Source organism: Melospiza georgiana, chromosome 2 (assembly GCF_028018845.1).
Source record: "Melospiza georgiana isolate bMelGeo1 chromosome 2, bMelGeo1.pri, whole genome shotgun sequence".
Lineage (NCBI taxonomy): Eukaryota > Metazoa > Chordata > Aves > Passeriformes > Passerellidae > Melospiza > Melospiza georgiana.
The window spans coordinates 21,941,411-21,966,121 of record NC_080431.1 but is presented as its reverse complement, the minus strand read 5'-3'; the positions used below and the strand labels follow the sequence as shown (position 1 = coordinate 21,966,121).

General features: G+C 43.5%; 1 protein-coding gene across 1 annotated transcript in view; it reads left to right on the top strand.

Annotated features, from left to right (window-relative positions):
• The window catches only part of MAP4K4 (mitogen-activated protein kinase kinase kinase kinase 4), a 165,097-nt gene that overhangs the window by 82,129 nt on the left and 58,257 nt on the right, over window positions 1-24,711 (top strand). Inside the window, exon 4 of the mRNA XM_058019082.1 lies at window positions 24,137-24,262. Within this exon, the coding sequence (XP_057875065.1) occupies window positions 24,137-24,262 (126 nt within the window). The remainder of the gene's footprint in view (window positions 1-24,136; window positions 24,263-24,711) is intronic.

The following is a 24,711-nucleotide window of genomic DNA, read 5'->3' as shown; positions in this document are numbered from 1 at the left end:
TCATCAATGGAAAGCTATTCTTATTCCTTGTTGCAATGAGCCCAATGACTGTAAAAGGGGAACAGTGCAAGCTCTTGGCATATGTGTGCTTTAAAAATTGTTTTACAAAATCTGCATATGTAGGATGAATCTCACGCTGCATGCTTCTTGTGAGGGAGGCATTATATGTAGTCTGTTGTTAATCTTTCTATTGTAAGGTCTCAGTTCCTTTTATGACATTAGTTTGGAGAAGGTGGTGTGCAGTCCATGCTGATCCCTTCCACTCACTGACCACACTGTTAGGTTTCCATCATCGTCAGATTACCATGACTCCCAAGATTTAGCAGTCCCTGTCTACTTAGAAGAATCTGTTTTCTTGTGAAGCAAATAGCATTTAAAACCTTAGCAGAGCTTACTTGGCAAATCTGCCTGCATCCAAGCTGTTAACTTGCATTACACCCTAAAGCCTGACTCTGCTCTAACTGCTTTGGAGCCTTTCCTTGCAGCTGCAGAGCTGTTTCCAGGGTTGCTCCTGTGTTCCACTTCCAGCAATGCTTTTCTCTTTGAAAAGTTTAGTAACTGATTTTGAGGGAAAAACACAATTGCTTCTCTTCTGTTTGTTATAACCCCTGACGCTGCTGCTTCTCCTTCCTACCTCTTCCCACACACACTCTTGGCATCCCTTGGGAAAGTTTTCAGCATGCCTTTTTTAATAGCAGCGTTTCTCAGCTCTTGTGCCCAGTGTTTCATGACTTGTCCAATCTAGTCTGTGTAAAATTATGCTAAGTAAACAACTGGATACTGTATCCTGCTGATTTATGAAAGAAGTTGGATTGCTTTTAGAGCTTGACTGTCTTGCTCTTTCTGTGTGTCCTCTGCAGAAAAGTTAGCAACCTCAGACCAAAGCCTCCAGGCCTGCAGAGAAACATGGCACATCTCCCACACTAGACAGGAAAGGTTCCCTGAGTTACTCATTGCCATTTTCCTTGCTCTGCTGACTCCTTATTTCTGTTGCAATAGGAAAGTCACTTTGATTGTTGTGAGTCTGTATCTTACAGCCCACACGGCCATAAGATAAACTACATAAACTACAATCATGTGGATGATTTGTCCATTTTCCATAGGACATCTCAAAGCAGTCTGCAGAAAAACTGCTGTTAGATAAAAACGTGGGTTCCCACATAAACTAGCAGACAAAATGAGGGAAAAAATGACATAATAAGCCAAACCAAAAGTTTGCAATATTATGTTCTTGTTTTCCCCATGAAAACTCAAAGACAATCCATGGATTTCAATCTATTTGAAGAAGGAAAAATAAAAAAAGTTGATGGCTCACTCTGGAAGATTGGGAAATACAGACCCTTGTGGCCCAGTGCAACAGAACTGGATCAAGCCAGCCTAGAGAAGCTGAATAGGGGCCATCCCTGTAGTGTAGAGATATGAATGCAGTGCTTTTACCTGGCTTTATCTGGCTTAGTGCAGCCTCCTGATAAAGTACTTATGTACCAGTCTGGGGCTGTACTTACTGTGAAGTTAGCCAAAGCAAACCTAAAGTTACCTGAGTTACCAAAAGTCTGTGGCCTTCCAGTGTTTCATAGGAGTCGCTTCTTCTTAATGTGAATTGGGGGAAATTGGTAAGGGTCCTAAAAATCCAGATTATTCCATGGAGAGTACTGGCACTCTGCTTGCTTGTCCCTGCAATGAAAGATTGCTTGCTACTAGTCTGTACAACATTTTGCAGTCTTTGGTTAAACAGTTACCTGTCAAAATAAAGAAGTGTTCTGTGGAAAAGAAAAAAAAAGGAAAGCTATTTACAATCTTGACAGCCCTGCTGTCCAGTTCTCCTGAAGCTGATTAACCTCTGATCTCTTCTAGGGATTAGGTTAAGGAAAAAAAAAAAGTTGCTGGGAATTATATATTTCAGTTCAGAGGAAAACAGAGCTGGACAGAGTGGTCCCTTGAGCTGTAACATCTGGTTTTGGGGGAGGTCAAAAAGAGCTACAATAGTCTTGCAGCCAGTAGGGCAGCCTTTGGTGAACTGCAGAGCATTTGTATAATTGACTATTTTTTTCTTTAACTGAGATCCCTCACCTACCTCTGCCCTTACCCAGCAGCTTGGCACAGTTCTTCCCCTGCTTTTCCATGGACCTGATGCCAGGAGGTTCAGCCCTGGGTGCTGGTGTCTGTGTGGGACTGGGCTCTGCTGCAACTCCATGCTGCTTTTTATTCTGCAAGGCTCCTGTTTGGGTCAGGCAGAGGTGGTCCTGTCCATCTTCGGGGCGAGGGCAGGGCACAGAGCCTTGCAGGGGTGCCAGCCATGTCACAACATTCCTGCCCTTGGGTGGCTGGGACATTTCTTGGATTGCCAGCTCATAGTTCTAACAGAGCAGAGTGGCATTTAACTCCGAAACGCCTTTTGTCCTTACAAGGAACAGTGACTTTATCTCCCAGCAAGGCAGACACATCTAACACCTGGTTTAAGTCAGAGCTTCAATTTCTGGACCCAAGAAATTTCCTGGAGCAGTGCTGGCACCAGTTGGGATAAAGGGCAAACTTCTGCTCTCTTCATCTGATTATTCAGGGGTTAGCAAGATTTTTAGGCTGGAGAAGCTTATTTGGAAAGGGGAGGATGTCTGGTTTGATGCAGTTGCAAGGAAACTGAAAAGGGAGCTTCACAGGCAGTTTGAGATCAGGGGAAAAAGTTGTGGCTCTTAACAAGCAGCTTGGGAAATTATACTGCTGGAGAGAGGTGATGTTGAGCACTAAGGCTCTGCATTACTGTGTCCCTGTGAACAGCAACTTTGCACTGATAGTGTGAGAGGGAAAAATTGACAAAGGACAGAGAAGAAAATGGATGTAAAACATTCACACATGCTTGTTTCTCTATGCTTATTTCAACCTATGTTTTCTCCTTATGCAAGATTGCCACCTGAGAGGAAGATGCTTTGCATGCACAGCTCATCTCAATTGTCTTTGTGGGCATACCTCTCTATGTATTTTAACAAGCTTCTTTTGTTTCAAGGCTGTTTCAAGGCTGAAAGAAACAGATATGTTCCTTTTGCCATGAAGATCCTCGAGGGCACCTTTGCAGCACCTCTCAACAGCCATAGGGCTTTGGCTGTAAAGGTTTCATGGTGCTCATTCAGTAGGATTCCTGTTGCATGGCTTTTTCAATTGAGGCTGGGCAGTGGCTTCATGCTCAAAGTTGGTTGTGGAACATAATGTGAATAAAGTGTAAAGAAAGCAGTGTTGACTCTGCCTTCTCATCTGTATGCTTATGTCTGATGTGCAGGGTTCTTGTCCTGTCTAGCAGAAAATGTTTTACCAGTGCTCTGTAAATTGAAATGTAGTTTAGATGACATGACCTGAAGTTACAGTTACATAAAGGGCACTTTGCTGTGGTTTGCAGTGTAGAAGAATCTCCTTTGTTGTAGGCTTTAAAATTTTGCCTACCTGGCTTTAAGAGAATCATATAACATTCTGCTATAGCACGGCAGAGGATGCTCAGGATATGCTCCTCAGCTGTGGCACCAAGATCTGTTACTGCTCATCAGTATGTGAGAGCACATGTTTAATATTGGAGCATAATGGAAATGGCTGCAGCTGACTTCCATAGGCAGAAGAACAGGATTGCATATTAAGAAGATTTCTCTGCAAGTCTTGAGCTCTTTGGACAAGTCTGAACTTGTTAAAAAATTTCTTTCCTTTGGTCTGATGGTGCAGCTGCAGTGACGCACTGAGAAAGAAAGACTTTAAGTCATCCAGGTGAACTTGTTACCATCCTTGGGCACGGTTACTTGTCCAGGTGGGCAGTACTCATGCATTTATGCTCTAATACTGTGCCTGTTTTTCTTCAGTCATTAGGCTAGATACCTGCAATCATCTGAAGTCCTACTGTTAGCAATGACAAAGAGGTCACTAATGACACGTGGTTTCATATGTACAGGTGACTGCTGGCATCAGTCTGTGTCCTGGATTCTGAGCCTTCACCACTGTTAGTATTAATGTGGGTAGCATGCAGATGCTTTCACAGCTGAGATATTTTACCTACAGGTCATACCTGCTCTAACATGAATTTGAGCAATAATAACCTGTGCAAATTCTGGTGATGGAGCATTTCTTATGAGCTGAGAGGAGCATTTGTGCAGGTGGCCTCAGTGCAGGTGATTTGCTGCTGCCTTCCCCAGTGCTGAGCTCTGATTGTCTCAGCTGTCTAACAAGGCTCGAGTTCTGATGGGAAACAAATGTTTTGTGTGCAGGTAATAGCAAAAAGTACGGGAGTGCATTTTTTATCATTTCTATCAGACACGGCACAGCTCAATTTACCCCCAGTGAGTCAGACATACTGTCTACTCAAGGAGAACAAGGCAGCCCTGTCAATACAGTGTTAGAGCATGTGTGCTCTTGCCAGTTTGGGCAGAGTGAAACCAATAAGGATTGTGACACAGAGCACTGTGCTTTCATTTTAGCACATTTCTAGGCTGAACTCGGGTCTGCTGAGTATTCTTCCTGTCTGCATAGGCAACCAAAAGATCCCAGGTCCAGTATAAGCTGCTATCTTTCAGAGATACACTTTAAAATCTGGCTTGGGCATTAGGATCAAAGTCAGGGGAATTAATTCTCTGTTTATATTAAAGGGGATATATCTGCCTGAAATGTAATCTCTCTTGACTGTGTTTAATTGTATTCTTATAAACTGCACCTGCCTGTGGGCTCCTCCTGTTTTTCTGCAGCATTCCATATTTTTATCTTGACTTCCTAAGGAAATGAGGCTTCTTGGTGATTCTGAGCATGTCCTGCCTTCTTTTCCACCAAATACTATTTGGATCTGCTGGTCGACTTCAGCCAAGTTTAATGAGGAGGAGAAATTCCGGAGATACAAAGTCCTGACAAGTTATGTGAAAGCTGGCAAGCTGCATGGAGAAGGGAGGGGCTGAAATTTATAACCTCTGCTTTGAAAATGGTAGGCAGACCTTAGCCACTTTCCATTATCAGTCAGCTGGCCACTGTTTTGCAGTAAATCATGAGGAGAAAGTAGATCACTTCATTTTTATTTAAGGAAAAAGTTCTGTGCAGTGTAGCTCATGAAAATTACTTTCAAGCATTTTTAAATCTCCTCTGGTTCTTTCTTTAGTTTATGAGTCCACAAATCTAGTACTGTACATTTGAGATTATCCTGTGTGATCTCTCTCTCCCCTCCTTTCTTAACATCCCTATGTGTATATATAAAGATAAAATAGCAGTGTTATTCTCCAACATTTAATGAGTCAAAAATGTTTTTTCTAAGTCCCTTGACAGTGCTTCTTTTGCAAGGCACAGTTTGAATGATTTTCTATGGAATTTTTGGCTAAAATAGAGTCTTAAAGCCCAGCTCCTGAATCTAGAGATTATGGTAGCAAGTGCTAATGCTCGAGGACCTGGGAATTCATTGTACTCTAAGCTGGTTTGTAACCACAATAAACACTGCCCTAGTGCCTAAAGTGTTCTGCTTCCCCTGTGCCCAATCTCTTAAATATGCAGTGGAAAGCACACAGCTGAGCTGGTGTTTGAAGAGCCTTGAAGACGCTTTGCAATCTAGTTTTGTTGATCAGTGCAGGAGAAGATTCTGTTTGTCTCCAGAGCCCCTAGGTGTCTCAAATCCTTTCCAGCAAGGCTCCTGTGTACATACCTCTAGATAGAAAGTAGTTTCTTTGTCAGAAAGCATTAAATAACGTGTGGAGAACGCTTTAGAAAGAAGTGCAAAGGTGTTGTCATTTATTGCAAAGATTGGTGCTTCATAATAAGCACATGGTTTAATTTTGCTCTCTTTTATTAAGACCCTGCTTCAAGCACGATTAGAGTGATGGCAGTCTGGCCACAGAGGTATTTTTTAAATTTTTGTTGTGATGTTTACCTGTTGATTTTTTTTTTAATGTCAGGCTTTGTTTCTTGAGCACTTATCAGTGTTTTGTTCTGAAAGATGAATCTCTGAGAAGTGAACAAGCTAACTACCAGAAGTGCTACTGTTCCTGTGTGGACAGCAAGCACGTGGGTGTTGTGTTTTGCCTTACATGCACCAAGTAAAATGGTAGTTTTGTACTTAGCACATCACTGGTCCAAAGTATGGAGGTGGGAGTTCCAATACTTGCTCTCTTTTGCACCTCATTCTGTAAGATGATGGGTGCCTCCTCAAGTGTGTCCCTGTCTCTGCCTAGTGGAGGGGCCAGTTCCAGAAGTGAGCTCAGCTTTTGTATGTTGATTTGTGTATGAGGTGTTTCTGCAGTGTTTCTCTTCAGCAGGAATATTTTCTACTGTAGCACCTTCTTCCTGAACCGAGTTTTAGTGTTTGATTCTAGATGTGGTGAGAACTAAGTGGAAATCCTAGTGTAGATGCAGCAGCCCACAGACCTTTGGAATAGCTCTTAATGTCCTGGCTAAGCACCATGGCTCTGCCTGCAAGAGTAAGAAAGGAGAGCATCCATGGTCCTTGAAAATAATTTTCTCATGTGGAATATTTTACTGAATGGAAATGTAATTGGGCAGGGAGAGAGAGTATCCTGGTGGCTGCTTGGCTCCCCCTGTGCTAACCTGTCCTGGCTGGGGCTGCAGGACAGGCAGCCCTGAGTCACTGCTGTGGAAACCCTGATGCACAGGCAGCATTATCACAGAAGGTTTTAGTTGTCTCTTGCATATTTTACCTCAGCTCCCTTTTCACTAGCATTTATTGCAGTTGCCTCCCTTTGAGCCTGTGGGACAAAATGATTTTTACAAATGAGTTTGTTGATTTTCATTCTGAATTTGTATTTCTGCTTCTCTTACTACAGTCCTTTGCAGCAATTGTTAAAATGTGCAGCTTTGCATCGATTATAAAATAATAGTGTCGCACTGGTTTATAGATCAGAGGGGGCTGCATGGTCAAACAAGTTTGCACTCAAATTTGAGTCCCTGAGGGGAGATATCTGTTTCTATGTCAGAATTGCTGCTGCTCCCCAATTCTGATTAAAAAGTTTGGGAAATGTACCTAGCCCAGTCTTGATTTCCAACACAAATTGTAAGAGTTGGCACTGATCATGTAAAAGGGGATGGATTAGCATGTAAATGTGAACTCATCCTCTGTGTTTACAAATGTAAACAAAGTATGTGTAAACTCAGGAAAGGATTTCTCCCACTGGCAGGAAAAAAAGGAGGAATAGTTGCATTTTCTATTTGTAAATGTTCACATAGCATCCTGTTGTGTTAACAGTGCTTCCTCCTGACATAGGTGTCTCCCCTTTTCTAGGTACTTCTCCCTAGAGATAAGGTTTTACAATACAACAAAAACAATTGGGTGTCTGGATGCTATTGCAGGGACAGCCCTGCCTCTCTTCCCTTGCCTTCCAAGTTTCCCTTACACCAGAATCTATCAGGTCCCATCCTGTGCTTCACTGGCAAGGAAATATATATGTTAAAAAGAAAAATATTAGCTTTCTACTGTTTTTGCCCTTGCTAAAGCTGGCCAGGGGATGGGTGAGAGGGGCCAGGCAGGACAGGGAGTGGAAGTGGCAGCTTCTGGGAGCTGGCCTGCAAGCAGCATCTGCACAGGGTTACAGCTGTGGGGCTGGATGAGGAACCCTGAGCTGTCCCTTTGCAGTGCAAATCCAGGAGGAAAGGCACCTGCAACCTTCCCAGCACCTTGGCTGCGTCTTTCTCAGCCACCTGCTGTAACTGCTGGGGGACTGTTTGTAGCGCTTCAACCTGCGGATTCAGGAATAAAGAATGGAGTGTAAAGGTCTTCTGCAGGGATTGCCCTACCCTCTGATTCTTTCCACTGTGTAACAGGCTATTTTTAGTCTGCTTGCTTGCCTTAGAAACTATTTCACTTTCTGCTTTCGATGATTTCCATAACATTCATTTGGATTCTGAATTCCAGTGTTCAGGATAATAGCAGAGCAAAGAATTGCTGTGTGGCAAGCTCAGTTCCAATGGTGGGGCTGGAGAAGCTGTGCTGAGGATGTGTGATGCCAGCTGCCTCTGACCTGGTGACCTGTGGGAGGCTGGCTTAGCTGAACTGCATTGTGGATCATGCCCCATGTTTGCAGGCAAAGAGCCTCGTTAACCCTGAGTTTAATGGTGTTTTGGTTAGTGAATGGCAAAGGAAAACAACCCTTTAGTGGACTAATCCAGGTAGCCAAAGTAGATCTACCTCTGAAAGACATCTGTTTGCTTTAAGTCAAGTCCACAGTCAAAATCCCAGCCTGCCCTTGCTGTGTGTGCTTGGATGGTAGCATTGCTGATTTGCTGAATGTCACTCATTCTTCCTCCACATAGTAGTTAGTAGTAGTTATGAATTAAATTGGCATGAATTAAATTTTCTTTGTCAATAAAGTGCTCTTAAGCTATATACGGTGTTAGAGCAGGCCTTGCTGTGGGAAACAGTGCTCATCTTAACATTTTTGCATATGATGCATCTAATCATTTGCCAATCTGACATATAAAAGATATCATGGAATCAAAGAATCACCAGGGTTGGGAGAGACTTGTCCAGTCCAGCTGCTCACCTGGCACTGTCACTGTAACCCCTAAACCACTAACTCACATCATCCAGCACCAGATCCACATAGCTGTTAGACACCTCTGGGGATGGCGATTTGACCACCTCCCTGGGCAGCCAATTCCAATGCTTGACCACCTGAACAGTGAAATTTTCTTTTTAATATCTAGTCTGAATCTCCCCTGTGTCAGCTTAAGGCTGTTTCCTCTGTTTCTCTCACTGAAGGCACAGCAGCAGGGATCAGCCCCCACCTCACTGAATCTCCTTGCAGGCAGTTGTAGGGAGCAATGAGGTCCCCCCGAGCCTCCTTATCCCCCTCCCTCAGCTGTGTCTCACAGAACATGATTTCTAGACCCTTCACAAGCCTTGCTGCCCTTCTCTGGACACACTTGAGCACCTCAATGTCCTTTTTATATATTTTATGTAGCTAGTTCTGTAATAAGTGAATTTCATACAGCTGATTGATAAAGCAGGAGAGTGCATTTCAATGGGTTTGGGCAGTGTGTTGCTGTTTCCTAGGAAAAGCCTGCATACTTAGAATCCCTGAGGCAGTGCTGGATCCAGAGGGGGATGAAAACTGACTGGCAGTTAATAGGAAATTTTCTTAGATAAAAATGAAGATGTTTCTTCTGCTGGTTTTCTCTGCATCCCATAGATGCAGATGTGCATGGGATGAATACATATAGTTGTGGAAATTCATATATTCAGGAGCTGTGTATTCAGTGGAGAGCAGAAATTGAGCCTAATGCTACAGGTCTATATAGATAAAAAAGATTGAATTCAGTGTTTGAGTTTGGGGGGGGAAAAGGCATTTAGTATCAAGCCTATATTCTTATGAATTTTCCAGGTGTTTTGTTTTTTTTTTTTTTTTTTTTTATGAGTCTTGATTAAGAACCACTCTGGATAGATTGGTTCCTGTTTGGATTAGAGGTCTAATCCATGATTGTTTACAAAAATACCCATATATATTCATCAGCCTTTGGAGGACAAATGGCCACTCAGGGCATGGATAAACAGTCACAAACACTCTGCTTAGTGCGGTTCCATGAGCTGTTCTGTGCTCCTGTGGCGTGGCAGAGGAGCAGGGATATCTTGTGCAGGTGTTTTTCTGCATTTTCCTCCTGATTACACTCAAAGCAAATAGATGTGTGACTGCTCTGCTTTTGGCCATCACTAGAGGGCTTCAGAGGGAGAATCCTGCTTGCCTCCTACCTGATGTCAGGAGCCGAATGTTTCTTCTGAAACCTAATACACAGCATCATAACAGAGATGTTCTGGTTATGCTGGCAGGAACCTACTGGTGTTCAGCAGGTTTTTTGCATCTTTTGTTCAGGGAACTTTTTCAATTTTTTTTTTGTTTGTTTTTAAGCTTCTCTTTTAATTATCTTTGCAAGATGAATGGAAAAACAGGTGTGAGGCGAGTAGGGCTGGTGGGCAGCTGACACCACTCTAAGGGTTTTGCAGAGCCCTGCACTTCCCTGAAGGGATGTGACTGCTGTGTGCAGGTTGTTGGTGTGCATGGGATGTGCCCACTGTCCAGGCCAGCGCTGTGAGAGGTGGCCAAAGCTGGCTGTGACTGTGGCATGGATGTGCACTCTGGGGTTCCTCAGGAGGAGTGTCTGCTCACGAACGAGAGGCATGAGGGAATAAGGGATGTATTGTATGAAAGAGACAACCTTTAGCTGGGTGTCTTGCTTTGAACAGGCTTGCCAGCAAGTTGGAGAGCTGCCCTCAGCCAAGCCTGCTTTCAGTCAGGAAGTTTTATAGGTCATGCAAACCAGCAATGTCCTTTCCTTTCCATCGTGCCTTGCCTTTATATGCAGCAGCACACGTGCTCTGCCCTCATCCTTCGTGCTTTGGATCAGTAGCTCAGCCTTAGCCCAGGAAGAGTTGTGAGTGCCTCCAGTTTCTGTGTGTTGTGGGAACACTGAAGCACATAGTGGCTGCGATTCAGAGACAAATGCTAGCTCTTTGCTACTGATCACTTTGACAGAAAGCCCCAGATGCTCAGAGACTACAGATGGAGCTGTTTTGGGGAGAGTTCTTTTGTTAAAGAAAATAACAAGGCACCCAAAACCTTAGAATTTTCTATTATTATTATTACCAGTGGTGGTAGTACTAATGTTACATTTTTCTGTTTTTATAATAGCCGCCCTATTCTTCCTTTCCTTATTCTGCACCCCCTGAACCTCACTTTTCAATTCATGCCATCCAGAGGACAGCTATAAAAGCTTTTTGTAGATGTGCATCACTTTTTAGTAAACCAGCAAAGACAAGGTTAACACATTTAACCATCAGTTTCTGTGAGACTTTTCTTTTTGAGTGGGCTTTGGGATTTCTGCATGTGCCTTTTGAAGGGACTAGGCTGCAGGAAACTGCAGGAGCTTTCATCCATGACAGGCTTTGTTCAGATACCTTAGTCTGGCAGAAGCTGACCTCTGCAACACATGGTCTTTCACTTAGCAGCCTCTCTCCAGCTATTGGAGAGGTCTGATTTGCTGTGTGTGGGATTTCTGCTGCTTCCATGCTGCTTGGTAATGTTTCCAAACCAACCAGCAGATCCTTGCCTTGGTCATGGAGCTGGAGCTGGCAGGATTGCCTCAGCTGTCCCTTTGTGCCTGACTTCATTGTCACACAGCTCTGCTCTGAGCAAATCCGGTGCCTTCAGCCTTTTCCTCCTGAATTTTGAAGCTCTCCAAACAATCTAGGTTTCGTCTTTTGGATGTAAATGTCTTCCCTGTCTCCCCCACACATTTTGGCTGGGCTAATTGCTCTTAGTTTGGTTTCAAATCAAGTGTGATTAAGGGAAGATCTCTTCAGACTGCCTCTTAATCATGTTACCAGACTAGCATAGTAAAAAGTTGTAATATCTATTGGGGTGAATACCCTGAGCACAAAATTACAGGCCCTTTCCTGCTCATGAGTCATCTTCCCCTGAGACTCTGTAGTGATAGCATTGCTTTTATTTTAACAGAAAAATCCCTGGGAAGGCAACCGGTTATTTATCTGAACAAGAGAGACCATGTTTCTTGGTTTTTGCTGGATGTTTTTATGTTTTTTTTTTTTTTTTTTTACTCCAAACTTTTGTATATATCCTTAAGGAAGGCACTGCTTTGGGTATAGATCCCATGCAGGTGCTGGCTGGGCAGGCTGGGGCCATGCTTGGCACAGGGGATGTGGTGGCTGCTGCAGGCTGGGGAAACCAAACCAAGGCTTTTTCTGAGGGAGATCAGATTATATTATGTATTGGGGGATTTCAGTAACACATATTATGCCTGCTTTTATTTTACAGTCAGGTTTCTGAGGTTCACTTTTTACAGGCACTTGTGCTACGGGAGTGGGCTGTGCCTGTCTGAGCTGCCTGCTTGAGAAAAGAGCCTCCAGAGCAGTTCACTGCAGGCTCATAACATGTACACACACACAAACACACACACAGGCACACACAGAGAGCCTTTCTGTGCCACTTTCCTCTCTGAGCATGTGTGGTGCCCAGTGAGTAGAGTGACCAAAGCCAGCCCCTGACCACAAGCCTAGGAAGCGGTGTTGCCCATCGCTGCCCAGGGAGGGTTGCAGCAGCCTGGATGGGGTGGTGGATGTGCTTCCACCTCTTCCTGGACTATGGCAGGGCTTTTTCTTTCTGGGTGGGAAGGCCTGGCCTCTCCAGTTTGTCTTGCAGGCTTTGTGGTTGATGTAGGGCCTGCCACATGACAGTTTTGGACAGAGTAAGCCTCATTTTCTTCTCATCAGCTTCCGAGTGTTGGTGCCTGACTCCCTTGCTCCTGTTTGGACTGCTTGCTGCCTGCTGTGCATGCACACCTGCAGTTTTGAGCAGCTGTCTGACCATTCAGTTTTTTGGTCCCTGCAGGTCCCCTCTGCTCGTTGTGGTGCAGTTGTGACAGACAAGGCAAGGTTGGCAGGTTAGGGTCTGGCAGGAGCCCCCCTGCTTTTCAGCATGGGGGCAGCAGGGCCAAGAGCAGCTGAGCCTCACTGGAAGCTGGTGCTGAGGTTGGGAAGTGGACTTCTGTCCCCTACTCAGCATTTCAGCTCAAGAGTGAGAGACTTGTGCTGGGATCTGAGCTGTTTGTTTTTAAACTGGAAATTGAGATGCCATAGCAGCTCTGATTTTTGAAGTGAAATACCTTTTAATAAATGCTTGCCTGTTCACAGCCCAGCAGCAAAAACAAACATGTACTGTAGCATTAGGACTGTTTTATATTTTTTCCAGTCCTATTTTCTTGGCTGTTAATCAAGGTCTCTTTGTCGCCTTCTCAGCTAAGGGTAAATGCAGCTGGGGTATAATATTTGGAAGCATTTTTTACTTTTATTTATCCTGATGGAGGCAGAAAGGCTTTTCTTCTAGGACAGGTAAATAATTCGCTGGCCATCCACAGCTTCCTTGCTCAGAGAGCAGGAGTAAGGGAGAGAGGGGACTGTGACACCCCATTTAATAGATGGACATGAGCATCTTGTGGCTCTGTTCATTGTTAATTCATTCCTGCAGCACTGCTCAGCTGTGAGGTTTCCAGGCGTGCTTGGCAGCACCGACAACAAAAACATCTGGTCCAAGAATATAGCTCCCTTCTGCTGGCAGCTGCATGGAAATGATTTTGTACATCGTAGTGTAGTGCCAAATGCACTTAACTTGTACACTAAAGTGCACAGCCTTTATAGAGCTTTGGCAGTGCAGGGCGATTTTAAATGTGTGCATAAGTCAGCGTTAATCTACCAAAGAAAATCAAAACCTCAGCAGCCAATTTTATAAAGAACTCGCTTATCACACATGCCCAGACGTGGCTGTACCTTTGTACCTGTCTAACAGCTGTTCCTGTCTGAGCACAAAGGAAAAGCCTTTTGGTTGCAGCCCTGGTTGTCGTCTGTCCTCTGGGAGGGTTTGGCACAGACATGAAGGGAAATTTGCCCCTCTCAGACATCCCTGAATTCCACTCATCAGCAGCTGCATTTGTTACTGATAGAGGTTGTCTGTCTCCTCTCTTGTTTTAGAAAGGACCTGGCAATTGCTGAAGAAAAAATGTTAACTGTGAATCAAATAGTTTGTGTGTCTGCTGGTAAATTGTAATTTGAGTGATTGGATCTGATAATTACAGACATCATCATCTTGTCAGTCAGTTGTAAATCATTTGGTAATGGATTTCCCATTTTTAAAAGAGCAGGTTTTTTGAGCAGTAGTGTATTTTAGAAGTAAAATGTAATATCCATATTCCTTCTTGCTTTGAAAACCCCTAGGGTTATAAACATGAATCTCATTCATACATGAACAAGCAAGTTGGAGAGGTCTGCTTCAAGAAAGCTACTCTCAGCATACATATTTCTAGTTATTTATTTTTTGAATATTTCTGCAGAGTAACTGAGCATGATGGTGTTTTTTCACCCTTAAAGCTGCTGTTATATTGTAGGTTTTGGGAATGAAGAAGGGCTGGGAGGAGCTAAAATCCCAGGTCTAGTCTGATATCCATCATGGGCCTGGGTTTACCCTTTTGCAGAAGGAGCCCATTCCTTCCCAAGAAGCAGCGGGTGGTTTAAGGATTTGGACAGGTTTCAGTAGGTCTGTGCAGGTCTGATGGTGTTACAGCTACTGACCTGGTACTGGTTTTCTGCTCTGTCACTGGTATGAGGAGCAGTTCTCACCAAAACAGAGAGGGAAGAGAACGTGGAGATGGTGACAAAGGGAGTAGGAGTGAGCCTCCTCCTTCCAGCTTTTTAAGCTGTCCTTGCTTGCAGTGTTGGTGTAAGAAACCAAAGACATTTTGTGGAGTATTTTGAAAATTGATTTTGGCAAACCTGTAGGACTTGGTCCAGTCTCTTCCCATGGTCTACACAGACAGTGGTTTACTCAGCCTGTTTCTCAAACACACGATGGTGGGCTGGTGTCACAGCTGTTTTTGTGATCCCTTCTGTCCCTCATCAGGTGAGAGGAGTGGGTCCTCTGTGTGTCCTCAGTGGGTCCTTTGAACCTCTTGGGTCCTCCCTGCTGGCACCTGGCATTTTGGATTTGTAGTCCTTTCTCTGCATAAGGCAGGGGAAGGCTGTGGATTACTGACAGAGGCTGAGCGGTGACTAATATTGGACCAGAGGAGCTAAAGTGTTTAACCTTCAGGCAAAGATTACCTGCAATTAAAACCTGTAAGGACTTGTGCCTCACACTGTCATCCAGTTGTGTTTGTAAGACACATGTACAGATCAGATGATTTCTTTTATTCCTGGGCAATTTACATATTTTGGCTGCTGCACAAAAGAAACCTTGTGTTGAATAAGTCAGATCATGATCTCACACCAATCCTTGCTTACAAGAAGATTTTTGGAAGCTGTAGCATAGTGAAGAATTTTGAATTTTCCTTTTGCTGGCTGCACTAAAAATGGGTATTAGACAAAGGCACACCACTTTAGAAAAGAAGTGTTAAATCTGTTTCTTCATAGCAGCAGGCTCAGTGAAGTGTATGTTGCTTTATACAAGTGGATTGATGGCCTGCAAAGAAAATGCAGTAATTTCAGGTTTGGGCCTTTTCTTAGTACTTATTTTCTGACAAAATACAGAGCTTTGTTAGTGTTGCAGACTGTTTTAAATGTTTGGAAGGAAAAATTGCTGCATTTGCAGCATTTTAATGAGGACTGTTCCCTTAATTAAAGCATTAGAAAATTTAGGTAATGTGGACAGCTGAGGGATTAGCAATGTGTTACAAAGTTGTTCTTCCACCTACTAGTTGATTTTGGGTCAGAAGACCAAGACCATAATAAAACTTGTGGTCTTGCAGCAGTTGTTCGCTTGTGTTAACCATTGATGTTACCAGTGACCAAAGCCTGGATTCGTTCTGTCTGATTTTAGACACGCAGTGTTGTGCTGAAGCCTGGAATGTAAGTGACCTGGGGATCTGCAATTTAACATGGGGGAAAGGTGCCTGTGAGGGACAGGTCTGTCCAGCTGAGGTGATACTTGTCCTGTTGAGGGGTAAAGGTCTCTGGTGGGACTGTGTCTCCTGGAATATGAGGCACTTGCTGCATGGCTACCAGCTGCTCACTGCTGGCAATTGTGGTGGTACTTGTTTGTGCTGCTCTGTATTTTGAGCTTATTTTTGGTTTGGGGGGGTTTGTTTGTTTTGTTTTGCGGATTTTGTTTGATTTGGTTTGTGAAAATTTAGTTTGTTTGTTTTTATTTATATTTTAATTTTTTTTCTTAATATACGTTTGATTTTGCCAGTCTTCCCCCTCTGCTTTGCAAATCTGTCTGGTTTGCTTTTGGCCTAAATAATATAATGTATTGAGCAGTGCCAGGCCTTCAGGGAAATGGTAGCATAAACTCAGCATGCTGAGTTTCTCTTGAAAACTACTTCTCCAGCCCCATCTCATTTTGATGAAAGATCCTATGTGAAACAGCCCTGAGGAAAGTCCAAGTGGGGTTACTTTCCTGTCCTGTCATTTGTTCTGTTCCTGTTTGGGTGTGCATGGTTATATCTTTTGTGTTTGTTATCCCAAACTGTTGGGATATTTTATTTGTCTTGTAGCATTTGGGTTTCCTTCAATATATGAAATGAAAGAGGGGTTGTAAATAAATTCCTCTTCCCTGTTCATCTACAAGACTTGTTGGTCAGTGTGGGTGTGAGGCTGTATATTGAACAAATCTGTCCTTTAAGAAAATTAGTGTCTTTGTGTAATTATAGGTTTTCACTACTAGAAGAACATTAGTGTTATGCCAGAACTGCTATTTTTAATGTGTTTTACTTTCTCAGCTTACATTTCTGCTAATACAATGTCTGTGTGGCATTTGATGCATAGGAAATCTGCTTTCAGTCATTTCAACCTTTTGTTTCCTCTCTTCTCTCAGATGTTCCCCTTCTGCCTCCCTCTAAGTTTAAAGCTTAGTCTCAAGCCAGAACTTCAGTTTCTTGTTGAACCTCTCCAGCTGCATGAAACCTGCAGGACTCGGGAGCCTTTTACATCTCCCAGGTCCAAACTGCAGCCTGGCAGCGTCTGGACTGCACATGTGGGGAAGGACTTGTGTTGATCCCTTTGGGAAGGAGGTCTGCCCTCCAGGTGGGAATGGTGGAGCTTCCTACTGCCCAGGGCAGAGCAGGGACCAGGCAGTGGGCAAATGCCTTCCTTGGCTCTGTCACCCACTGAGATGCTGCTTTCCTTGGCATCAAATGCATGCTGAGATTGGAAGCAGAAAAGCCATGCAACATTTTGGCATTGTGCATTAGCCTGTTTTCTCTCCAGCATCTCCATCTCCTCTAATTATCTGAGCATGGAGCTTTGCATAAAGGAGATTTCTTTATTTTGCACACAGGCTTAATTTTAATATCTGCTAGGAAGGGCTTGTTCTGATCACAAGAAATCTGAGACTGAATGTAGAAATTATATAGCAACAGGCTTATTTAGAGTAAATAATAGTAATGGAAGTAGGGGACTAGTTCTTCCCTCTTTTATGAGAGCTCTGAAGATGTCAATATAAGGGTAGCTTGTTGTGTAACTTGTAAGTAATTTAGGCTTGATGAGGATGGACAGTTGAATTGTATAGCTTGGACAAACATGCAATCTGAGCAGGAAACTCTTCTAAGTAATCATGACTAGGATCAAGGAATTAGCCTTGGAAATAGTTGAAGTGATTTGCCTTTAGGAGGTTTCTCTCTTGGTTGTATTTGGAAAAGCCTGTGGCATCCCAGTGTTTTACTGAGGGAGGTCAGCGGTGCTGTGGTTTCTGTGCCTTCAGAGCAGCTCATTCAGTGACCAGTGAAGGCACCGGAGGCACATCAGGCAAGAAAGAAAATATTGTTGTCACAGTGACTGGCAGAGGAGGTGGTTCAGGGGGGAGACAACAGACAAGTATTGTCTTCACGTGGTTTTTGGCTGCTTCCTGCCTGCACGTGATTCCATCTCCTGCGCCTGCACAATGCTGCTACACAGGCTCCTTGGGGAGTGCTGGGACCCTGCTTAGGAGCTGCTCCTTCCTCATGCCTCTTTGTCCAGCTGATTTAACTGTTCCTTTATGGCTGCAGCCTCAGTGATGGCACTGTCCTGAACAACTTGACTCATTTGCTTTCTTGTTTCAAACAGTGCCTTTAGCATGCAGTAGAGAGGGTGTTGCGCCAAGGCCAGACAAAGCGGCTTCTGTTTTGTGTGTTTGGTGGAAGTGTTTCTCACCTGCTTGATGAAATGTTGCCACTGAAGGTAACTGAATGTGGTCATAAGGACAGCACTGTTGTGCCAGCCAGTCCCTGCAAAAGTGAGGTTTTTTTGACCCTTGAGAAAGCTCCCCAGCCGTCTTCTGCAATTACAGTGCCTGAGCAGCATTGCTGCTTTGCTGTTCCTGGCAGCGTGGCTCTGTGCTGGCAGCAGCGCACAGCCTGGTGGCAGCTCCCAGTGACAGGATGCCTGGTTTCCAGAAAGCTCACCAGTGGTAAAGCCCATGAAGGCCTTTCTCTGCATGGGCTGTCATGTGGATGAGGGGCAGAGGCTGAGGCACCCTCCCAGCCGTGGTGGGGGATGCTCAGCACCCGTGCCACTGCTTGCTGGATGGCTAGTGCTCCCTCACTGTTGCTGAGTGTGTGGCATGATGGATGCCTTTCTTAAGGGGATGCAGTCTGAAGGCCTTACTAAAGTCTTTGGGAAGGACCAGAAGGACAGTGCAGAGAAATTAGCCTGCTGGTGCCAAGGTGGGAAGAGTATGTGGGTAAGGTGTCCATGAAAAAGAGACCTTGCATGTGAAATGAAACAGGCACAGAGAATGCTGGGAGTGAGAAGGTAACACAGGAGGGAGACAGATGGGAAATAAACTTACATGAGGTCTTTAGCTTGAGGGTGACAAAGCTCAAAGGCTTGTAAAAAGCTCTCAAGAAGGTTGGGGTGTAATAAGAAATTTAAGATTTAGGAGGGATTGTATAAGGACTTGTTAAATATTTATTGCCCCTCTTGATTAAAGTCTTTTATTTAAAACAGTTTTGACTTTCCCTCCCAAGAAGCCTGCATTTGATATTTTTTCTTACCAACTATTTTATGCTGTATTCCCAATTCCAACACTTGGTTGTGGTGTTGGAGAGGACCACGTTTTTCCACGTTGCACTCTCTGCACTGCAAGCTGCTCTGCTTTATACAAACTTCCTACCTTGGCAGTCACTGGCAGGGACTTACCCACTTGGAGTATCGTTTCTCTTGTGGTTTGGTTCCTCCTGAAATTACAACCTCCTTCCCAGCTTGGAGGCAGCGCCACAGCTCCCACTTCAAATGCTGTGCTGTGTGCAACACTGCCCCAGCTTTCCTTGCCAGAACATCTCCCTGGTGTGTGAGAACTTTATTAACGAGTGTATATATTGTGGATTCCTGCAGCAGAAAAGGTCACCTATTGTGCTAGGCTCTATTCAGACTTTCTCTGTCCTGGACAGATTCTCTCCAAATGGATGCTGGCCATGTCTGGAGTGCAAAGAGGAGGGAGGTTGTGACACTCAAGCAGAATGGTGGTTTGCAAAAGTTGGTGTTGTGATTTGATTTGTTCAGGAAGATTTTTGTTTGTGGTTTTGGTGTCTTCTAGGACTTTTTTTTTTTTAATGTGAGTGGAAGGCAGAAGTGAAACGTGAGAGGAAGCAGAAAGGAAAATAAACTGGGTTTCTTTTGGACTTCTCCTGTTTTTCTTCAATTAGTGTGTCAGGGGCAGATGGTAGAAGAAAGGGAAAGTTGTTATCATTTTGATGCCTGTGAAGGCAGACTGGTTTCCTCTCCAGTGCTCTGGGAGTCCATGGGTTAGCAGTGCCTTTTCACTTCCAGTGCTGAGCTGAGGCTGCTGCCTGCTGCTCTACACAGATCCCAACTCTGCCCTGATCTCAAGATTCCAAAATGTCAGAAGCTGCCACTGGAGCTTGTGATCCTCAGGAACGCTGCTTAGTCTGAAGCCCCAGGCAGAGTATTGCCAGCTGCCATTCTCCAGGCAGAGCAGCTCCATGGGTGTAGGCAGGCAGAGCTTTGTGAGCAGTACTGGGAAAGCAGAGGAGAGGAGATGTGAAGGCTTCCCTCACTCCATCCTCTTTTGCTGGTGTTTGATTTTACACTGTTTGGTAGTGATACTAATTCTAAAAAACCCTTGGTTGTAGCATGAAATGACTGGATGTCATTTGTGAGGAGAGAGACGAGATTTGTCACTGTCTCATTTTTTAAATCAGAAAGCAAAGTTACTGAAAGGACCAATTTTTATTCTGCTTCACACGGTTTAGAGCAGTGTATAAATCATCTGGTAGGATAAGTAAACTTGCTCTCTCCTTTATCACAGAACACTGTATTGCTTTAGCCTTGCTGGACTGTGTTTCCTCATTCACATTTTTCATCGTCATAATAGTAGGGTAAATAAAACCTTTGGAAATAATACTGAGTTTCTTCTCCTTGGGCTGGCAGAATAAACTTCCAGCCAAGCGCAGTAGTCAGACAGATCTTCCAGGTGAGGGAGTTTGAATGGAAAGTCACCTCTTAGATGCCTTGAGACATGTCTTTGCTCTACCTTTGGGAGGTTTGGGTTTTTTTTAATTTTAAAATTCAGCTCCTGAAATAACTTCGTTGTGCTACAGAGCTTGGGAAACAGTGTTATTTCCCCCTTACTCTTCTAAGTGTGTTTCTCAATTTCTCATAGGGTTCTCATACCAGTTTTAGTGCTGGAATAGGTTAGGACTGTTGTGCTTTGTCTCCTGAAGCATCTAGACAATGATGCTTAGGGACAGACTTGAAGTGACTTACCCTTTGATTATGTCCTCCCTGATTCTGACACTTCTAGAACCTACTTCTCTTCTTTTCCATCCCTCAAAAATGTCCAGCAAAGTGTTTCTGAATTCCTTGCCTTCTAAAAATTTGTGTAAATACGCAGTGTTTTCTTTCCATAATGTTGCAGGGGGTGGAGTGCTACCTTTGGAAAACAGCTGATAATCTTCCTTACATGGATCTGCGCCAGTAGCGTTTTTTGACTGCGAGTTTCTCCAGTGGCAACCACGGTCAAATACTTAAATCTTCAGCTACTTAAATCATCACAATTTTGTAAATGCTGAAGCAATAAAAACAAGTCATTGATTTGCCATCTGCATGCACAAAACCCCATGCTGATATTTAGTGTGCAGAGATGAATGGAAGAACAAGGGATGTTGAGCTTTGTGGTGGAGCAGTAGGCAAGCTGATCAGGTGCTGCTGGGTGGTAGTCTCAGAGGTAACACACCTGGGTTTATTTTCAGTGTGCTGATTCAAATGGTTAGAAATTATCTGAATGTACATGGGTGGATTTCTCTGTGGGAGTCATATGCAGGTTTTAATCTTACAGGCAAGATTATTTTGGTAAAAGTGTTGCAGTTAGAAACCCCTAGGGATGCTGGCACGTCCATTTAGTCTCTGAAGGGAAACACAAGAAAAGACAGAGGAAAGCTGCTCCAAGCTTGATTTAACCACGTGAGTCTTGCAAAAGTATAGCTTACTGCAAAAATTACTGGTAATCAGACGTGCTGTCACAAACAGACAGGGAATGTATAAGTATAAAACACTTCCACCAGCTCCATCAGAAGGAAGACAAAGAGGGTTTCAATGGGAGTTTGTATTCACAGATAATGGCTTAAAGTGGTAATTGATGCCAGCTGCATAAAATCACTAGGAAGGGCTCACCAGCTGCCTCTCTCCTTCAAGAAAAAAGGATGTACTTTTGTATTACTTCATGAGAATGACAGTCTCTTGCCTCAATCAGTTTTAATTTTCTGCTTTTGTGATCCCCTTGCCTCTGCAAATGGAGGCACTGTCAGTGGTGGTGGTGCATTGCATGTGTTGTCTGGAGGAGGTGACAGACCTTCCATCTCTGAGGCTGGCTCACGTGTCCAAACCCCAGGAGGGCTGCCAAAACACCTCGGTCTCCTCAGGAGGATCCCTGCTGCAGGCTGCAGTGTACCCTCCCCGAGGCACGTCTGTCCATAAGGGAATCTGTGTGGAAAGGGCATTATCCTTTTGGGTGGGACTCATCTCACCCTGATGCAAGACATCTGCAAGTTTGGTGTCTGGATCTTGGCTAATGACCTCACGCTCCTTTTGTAGTTAGTGGGGAGAAGTAAACACCGGTAGGGTGCACATTGTTTGGCCTCTTTCAGATGTCCACATTGGGATGAAATTACCTGTACCCTGGGAAAAAAAAAAAAAACTCCTGAATCTGGAACAGAGCAATTTTGATCTTGCCAACTTTTTGTTTTAATTTCCTTTTTTTAGTCTTCTACCAATTGCTTTACCACACTGGTGCTTCAGCCTTTTCTGTGCTGATTATTCCTCATAATAGTTCCTGTCGCCACAGAGTCTTCAGGACTCACTGCCAGGGGGTTATCGATCCACACTAACTCAGTGGATTCTTCCAAAGCCTGGCAAAAATTACTGAATCTATTTGTTATTGTAAACTGCATTTTGTACTGGATTGAACTGTAGGTGAGGAGCTATTTGTGTTGTAGACAAGTGCTCAAAGGCAGCTGAAATATGAATGTAGGACCATTGTTAGCTGTAGTTCAGGGAGGTGCTTGGGGAGATATTGCAGGGAGATTCTGCTGCAAGCCTTTGAGCAGGTGCTGTGACACAGACTCAGTGGAGAGCTGAAAGAGCACTCACTGTCTGCAGTCTGCTGGCTCTGTGTGTGCCTTTTTTGTTGTTTGTTCTTTTTTTTATTTTGGTGGGGGGAGGGGGGCTGGGATTTTTATTATTTCATTTTTCAGAAATAGATCCTGTTTAAGTATTGTCATTTTGGCTGCTATTACAATAAATAAACACAAACAACCTTTAGGACATCCTGTCCATTGTATTGCAAAAGCTATTGTGTTCATGTGCTGAGGGTAGGAAGTAATTTTTATCTAAAAAGTCAGTTCAAAATAGCAGATTAATCCAATTATACGTATTAACCTATCAGCAATTAAGTCCCAAAGCATCAAGTTTAACAATGCTCCTGTTTAATTTCTTTTTGCATAAATGCACAATTAGAGGTTTGGTGTAATATAACCCTGTCTTCCACCTCTCTTTTTTTTTTTCTTTTTGCATATAGTCTGAATAAATAAAAAAATCATTCAACAGCAAGGACAACAGAAGCAGCTGAGGAAGCACCAAGTTAGCTTTTGGCTCAAAAAGCTTTTCTGACATTGCTCTCTCCCAGGGCTGCTGTTCACTAGGAACTTTGATTTACAAGGTTTTCTTACTGTTTTGTTCAGTCTTCCAGAAATACTCAGTATTTTACTTCAAAGGCACATCTTAAAAAGATAAGAATAGTTTATCCCTGGTGCATTTTGGGAATTCTGTCATAATAATTTACGAGTAAGCGTTGCACCCCACTATTAGAGTGTTTGAAATGGCTGTAGCGTGTACTGATGGTTGTAGTTAGCTTTGTAGCAGAGAGTGGTGTCTGTTGTTCAAGGCGTGTGTACGGGTGTGTATAAGGAGTTAACACAAAGTGCTATTAACATCTGCCTATGTCATGAATAGGATATTTGATTGCTAGAGTGGTACAAATTGCGAGGAAGTTTAAGGCTTAAAATTTTATCATATAATCAGCTTTGGCATCACAGAATAATTAGCGTATGTGCTACCGTTCCCATCAGCCAGCAACCCTAGGGAGAAGTTTTGGCTTCTTCCTGGAATCAGTTTAAGGTAGATGTTTTTCTGCTTGGATATAAAATTGTAGAGCAAAAAGGAATATCCACCTGCCTTTTAATTGGTTGCCTTGCTAGGTGCTTGAAGAAGACTCCTGCTGTCTAGGTGTGGGAAGAGAGATTTGGGGGCGGGTTGGTGTCCTCTCCTTCTTTTGTATCTGCTGTCTGCCTGCTCACGCAGCACCTCAAAGCGTGTGGATCCTTCCATGCAGCTTGTCCTACTGTCACTTCAAAAGCAGGTTGTGGGTCTTTTCAGGAGTGGTTTCATTATGTTACCCATTTTAGCTCTTTGGAGGGATGACCTCCCTTCACCTGAGCTGCTCTTTGCTTGGCACCTTGCTGGAGCCAGGGGAAATCCTTCCTCTGCCTTTGTGTCTCAGCATCCTGTTTACTGCCTGGGCTCCTGGCCCATTCTTCCTGATGCACTTGCTCTTCCTCCACAGAGGCAGATGGAGGAGGAGAAGGAAGCTTGTGCACGAGGCAAATGCCTTGTTCTTGCAGTAAGGGGAATTCCTGATCTCCACCTCTGTTTTCCTGTGCCAGTCCAATGCTGGCACCAAGATGGGAACCTGCTTTGGCAGGTGGTTTATCAAAGCCACTGTCTGGCCTTTTAATAGAACTGGTTAAAATGAATAAAATTAAAGGAGAAAAATTGAGGAAGATGGAAATAATATTCCTCTGTCATAAATTCCCAGCCTGCTAGCTATGGATTTACTTAAGGTGCTACAAGCATTGGGTTTTTGAAACAGATTTTGTCATGTTCCATCACTGGGTCAAATCCATTGCATCTTTTATTTGTTTCTTTGTGCTACTGAAAACTTGGGAAATACTTGTCTTAGACCATTTCAATAAACAAGATTTTGATGGCATGAACATCAGAGGGGTTTACTGAACATGGTGCTGGTATAAATTGAAGTTCAGAAAAAATCTACTTTTGTGACAGTGAGGAATAAATCAATAATGCATGTGGTATATTAAACATATGGGGGTTTGTTTTATTTTTTTTCCAAAGGATGAAGAAGAAGAAATCAAACTGGAGATTAATATGCTAAAGAAATATTCTCATCATAGAAATATTGCAACTTATTATGGTGCTTTCATTAAGAAAAGTCCTCCAGGACATGATGACCAACTGTGGGTAAGCAGATGTTTTTCAAACATGTTCCTAAGTGTTTCCCTGTTGGTTATAGATTGATAATGACAGAAATACCATTTTATGGAAGGACAAACTAAAGGAGTTTGGTGCTTGCCTGAACTCCTAGATAAGTGAATCACAGAGGCTAATCACACATCGTTAAGGAGATGCCTGAACCAAGATTTGCTATAAGCAGTGGATTTGTTCTTTAAGTAACTTTTTTTCCCATTTCCCAGATGGATAGTAACATGTTTCATAGGAGCAAGACAGCTGAGGAGTTAGAATATGTGACTGTAAAAAGAAAGCTGCATTTGAGATTGTACCCATTACATTTTTCATCCCACCTCATCTACACCCTCTAGAGGACTGAAGTTTGGGGTTGAAATGGCAGGGAGCACGTTCTTCCATAAATACATGGAAGTTAAAGGATAAGAAGTGTTGCAGTGATGTGA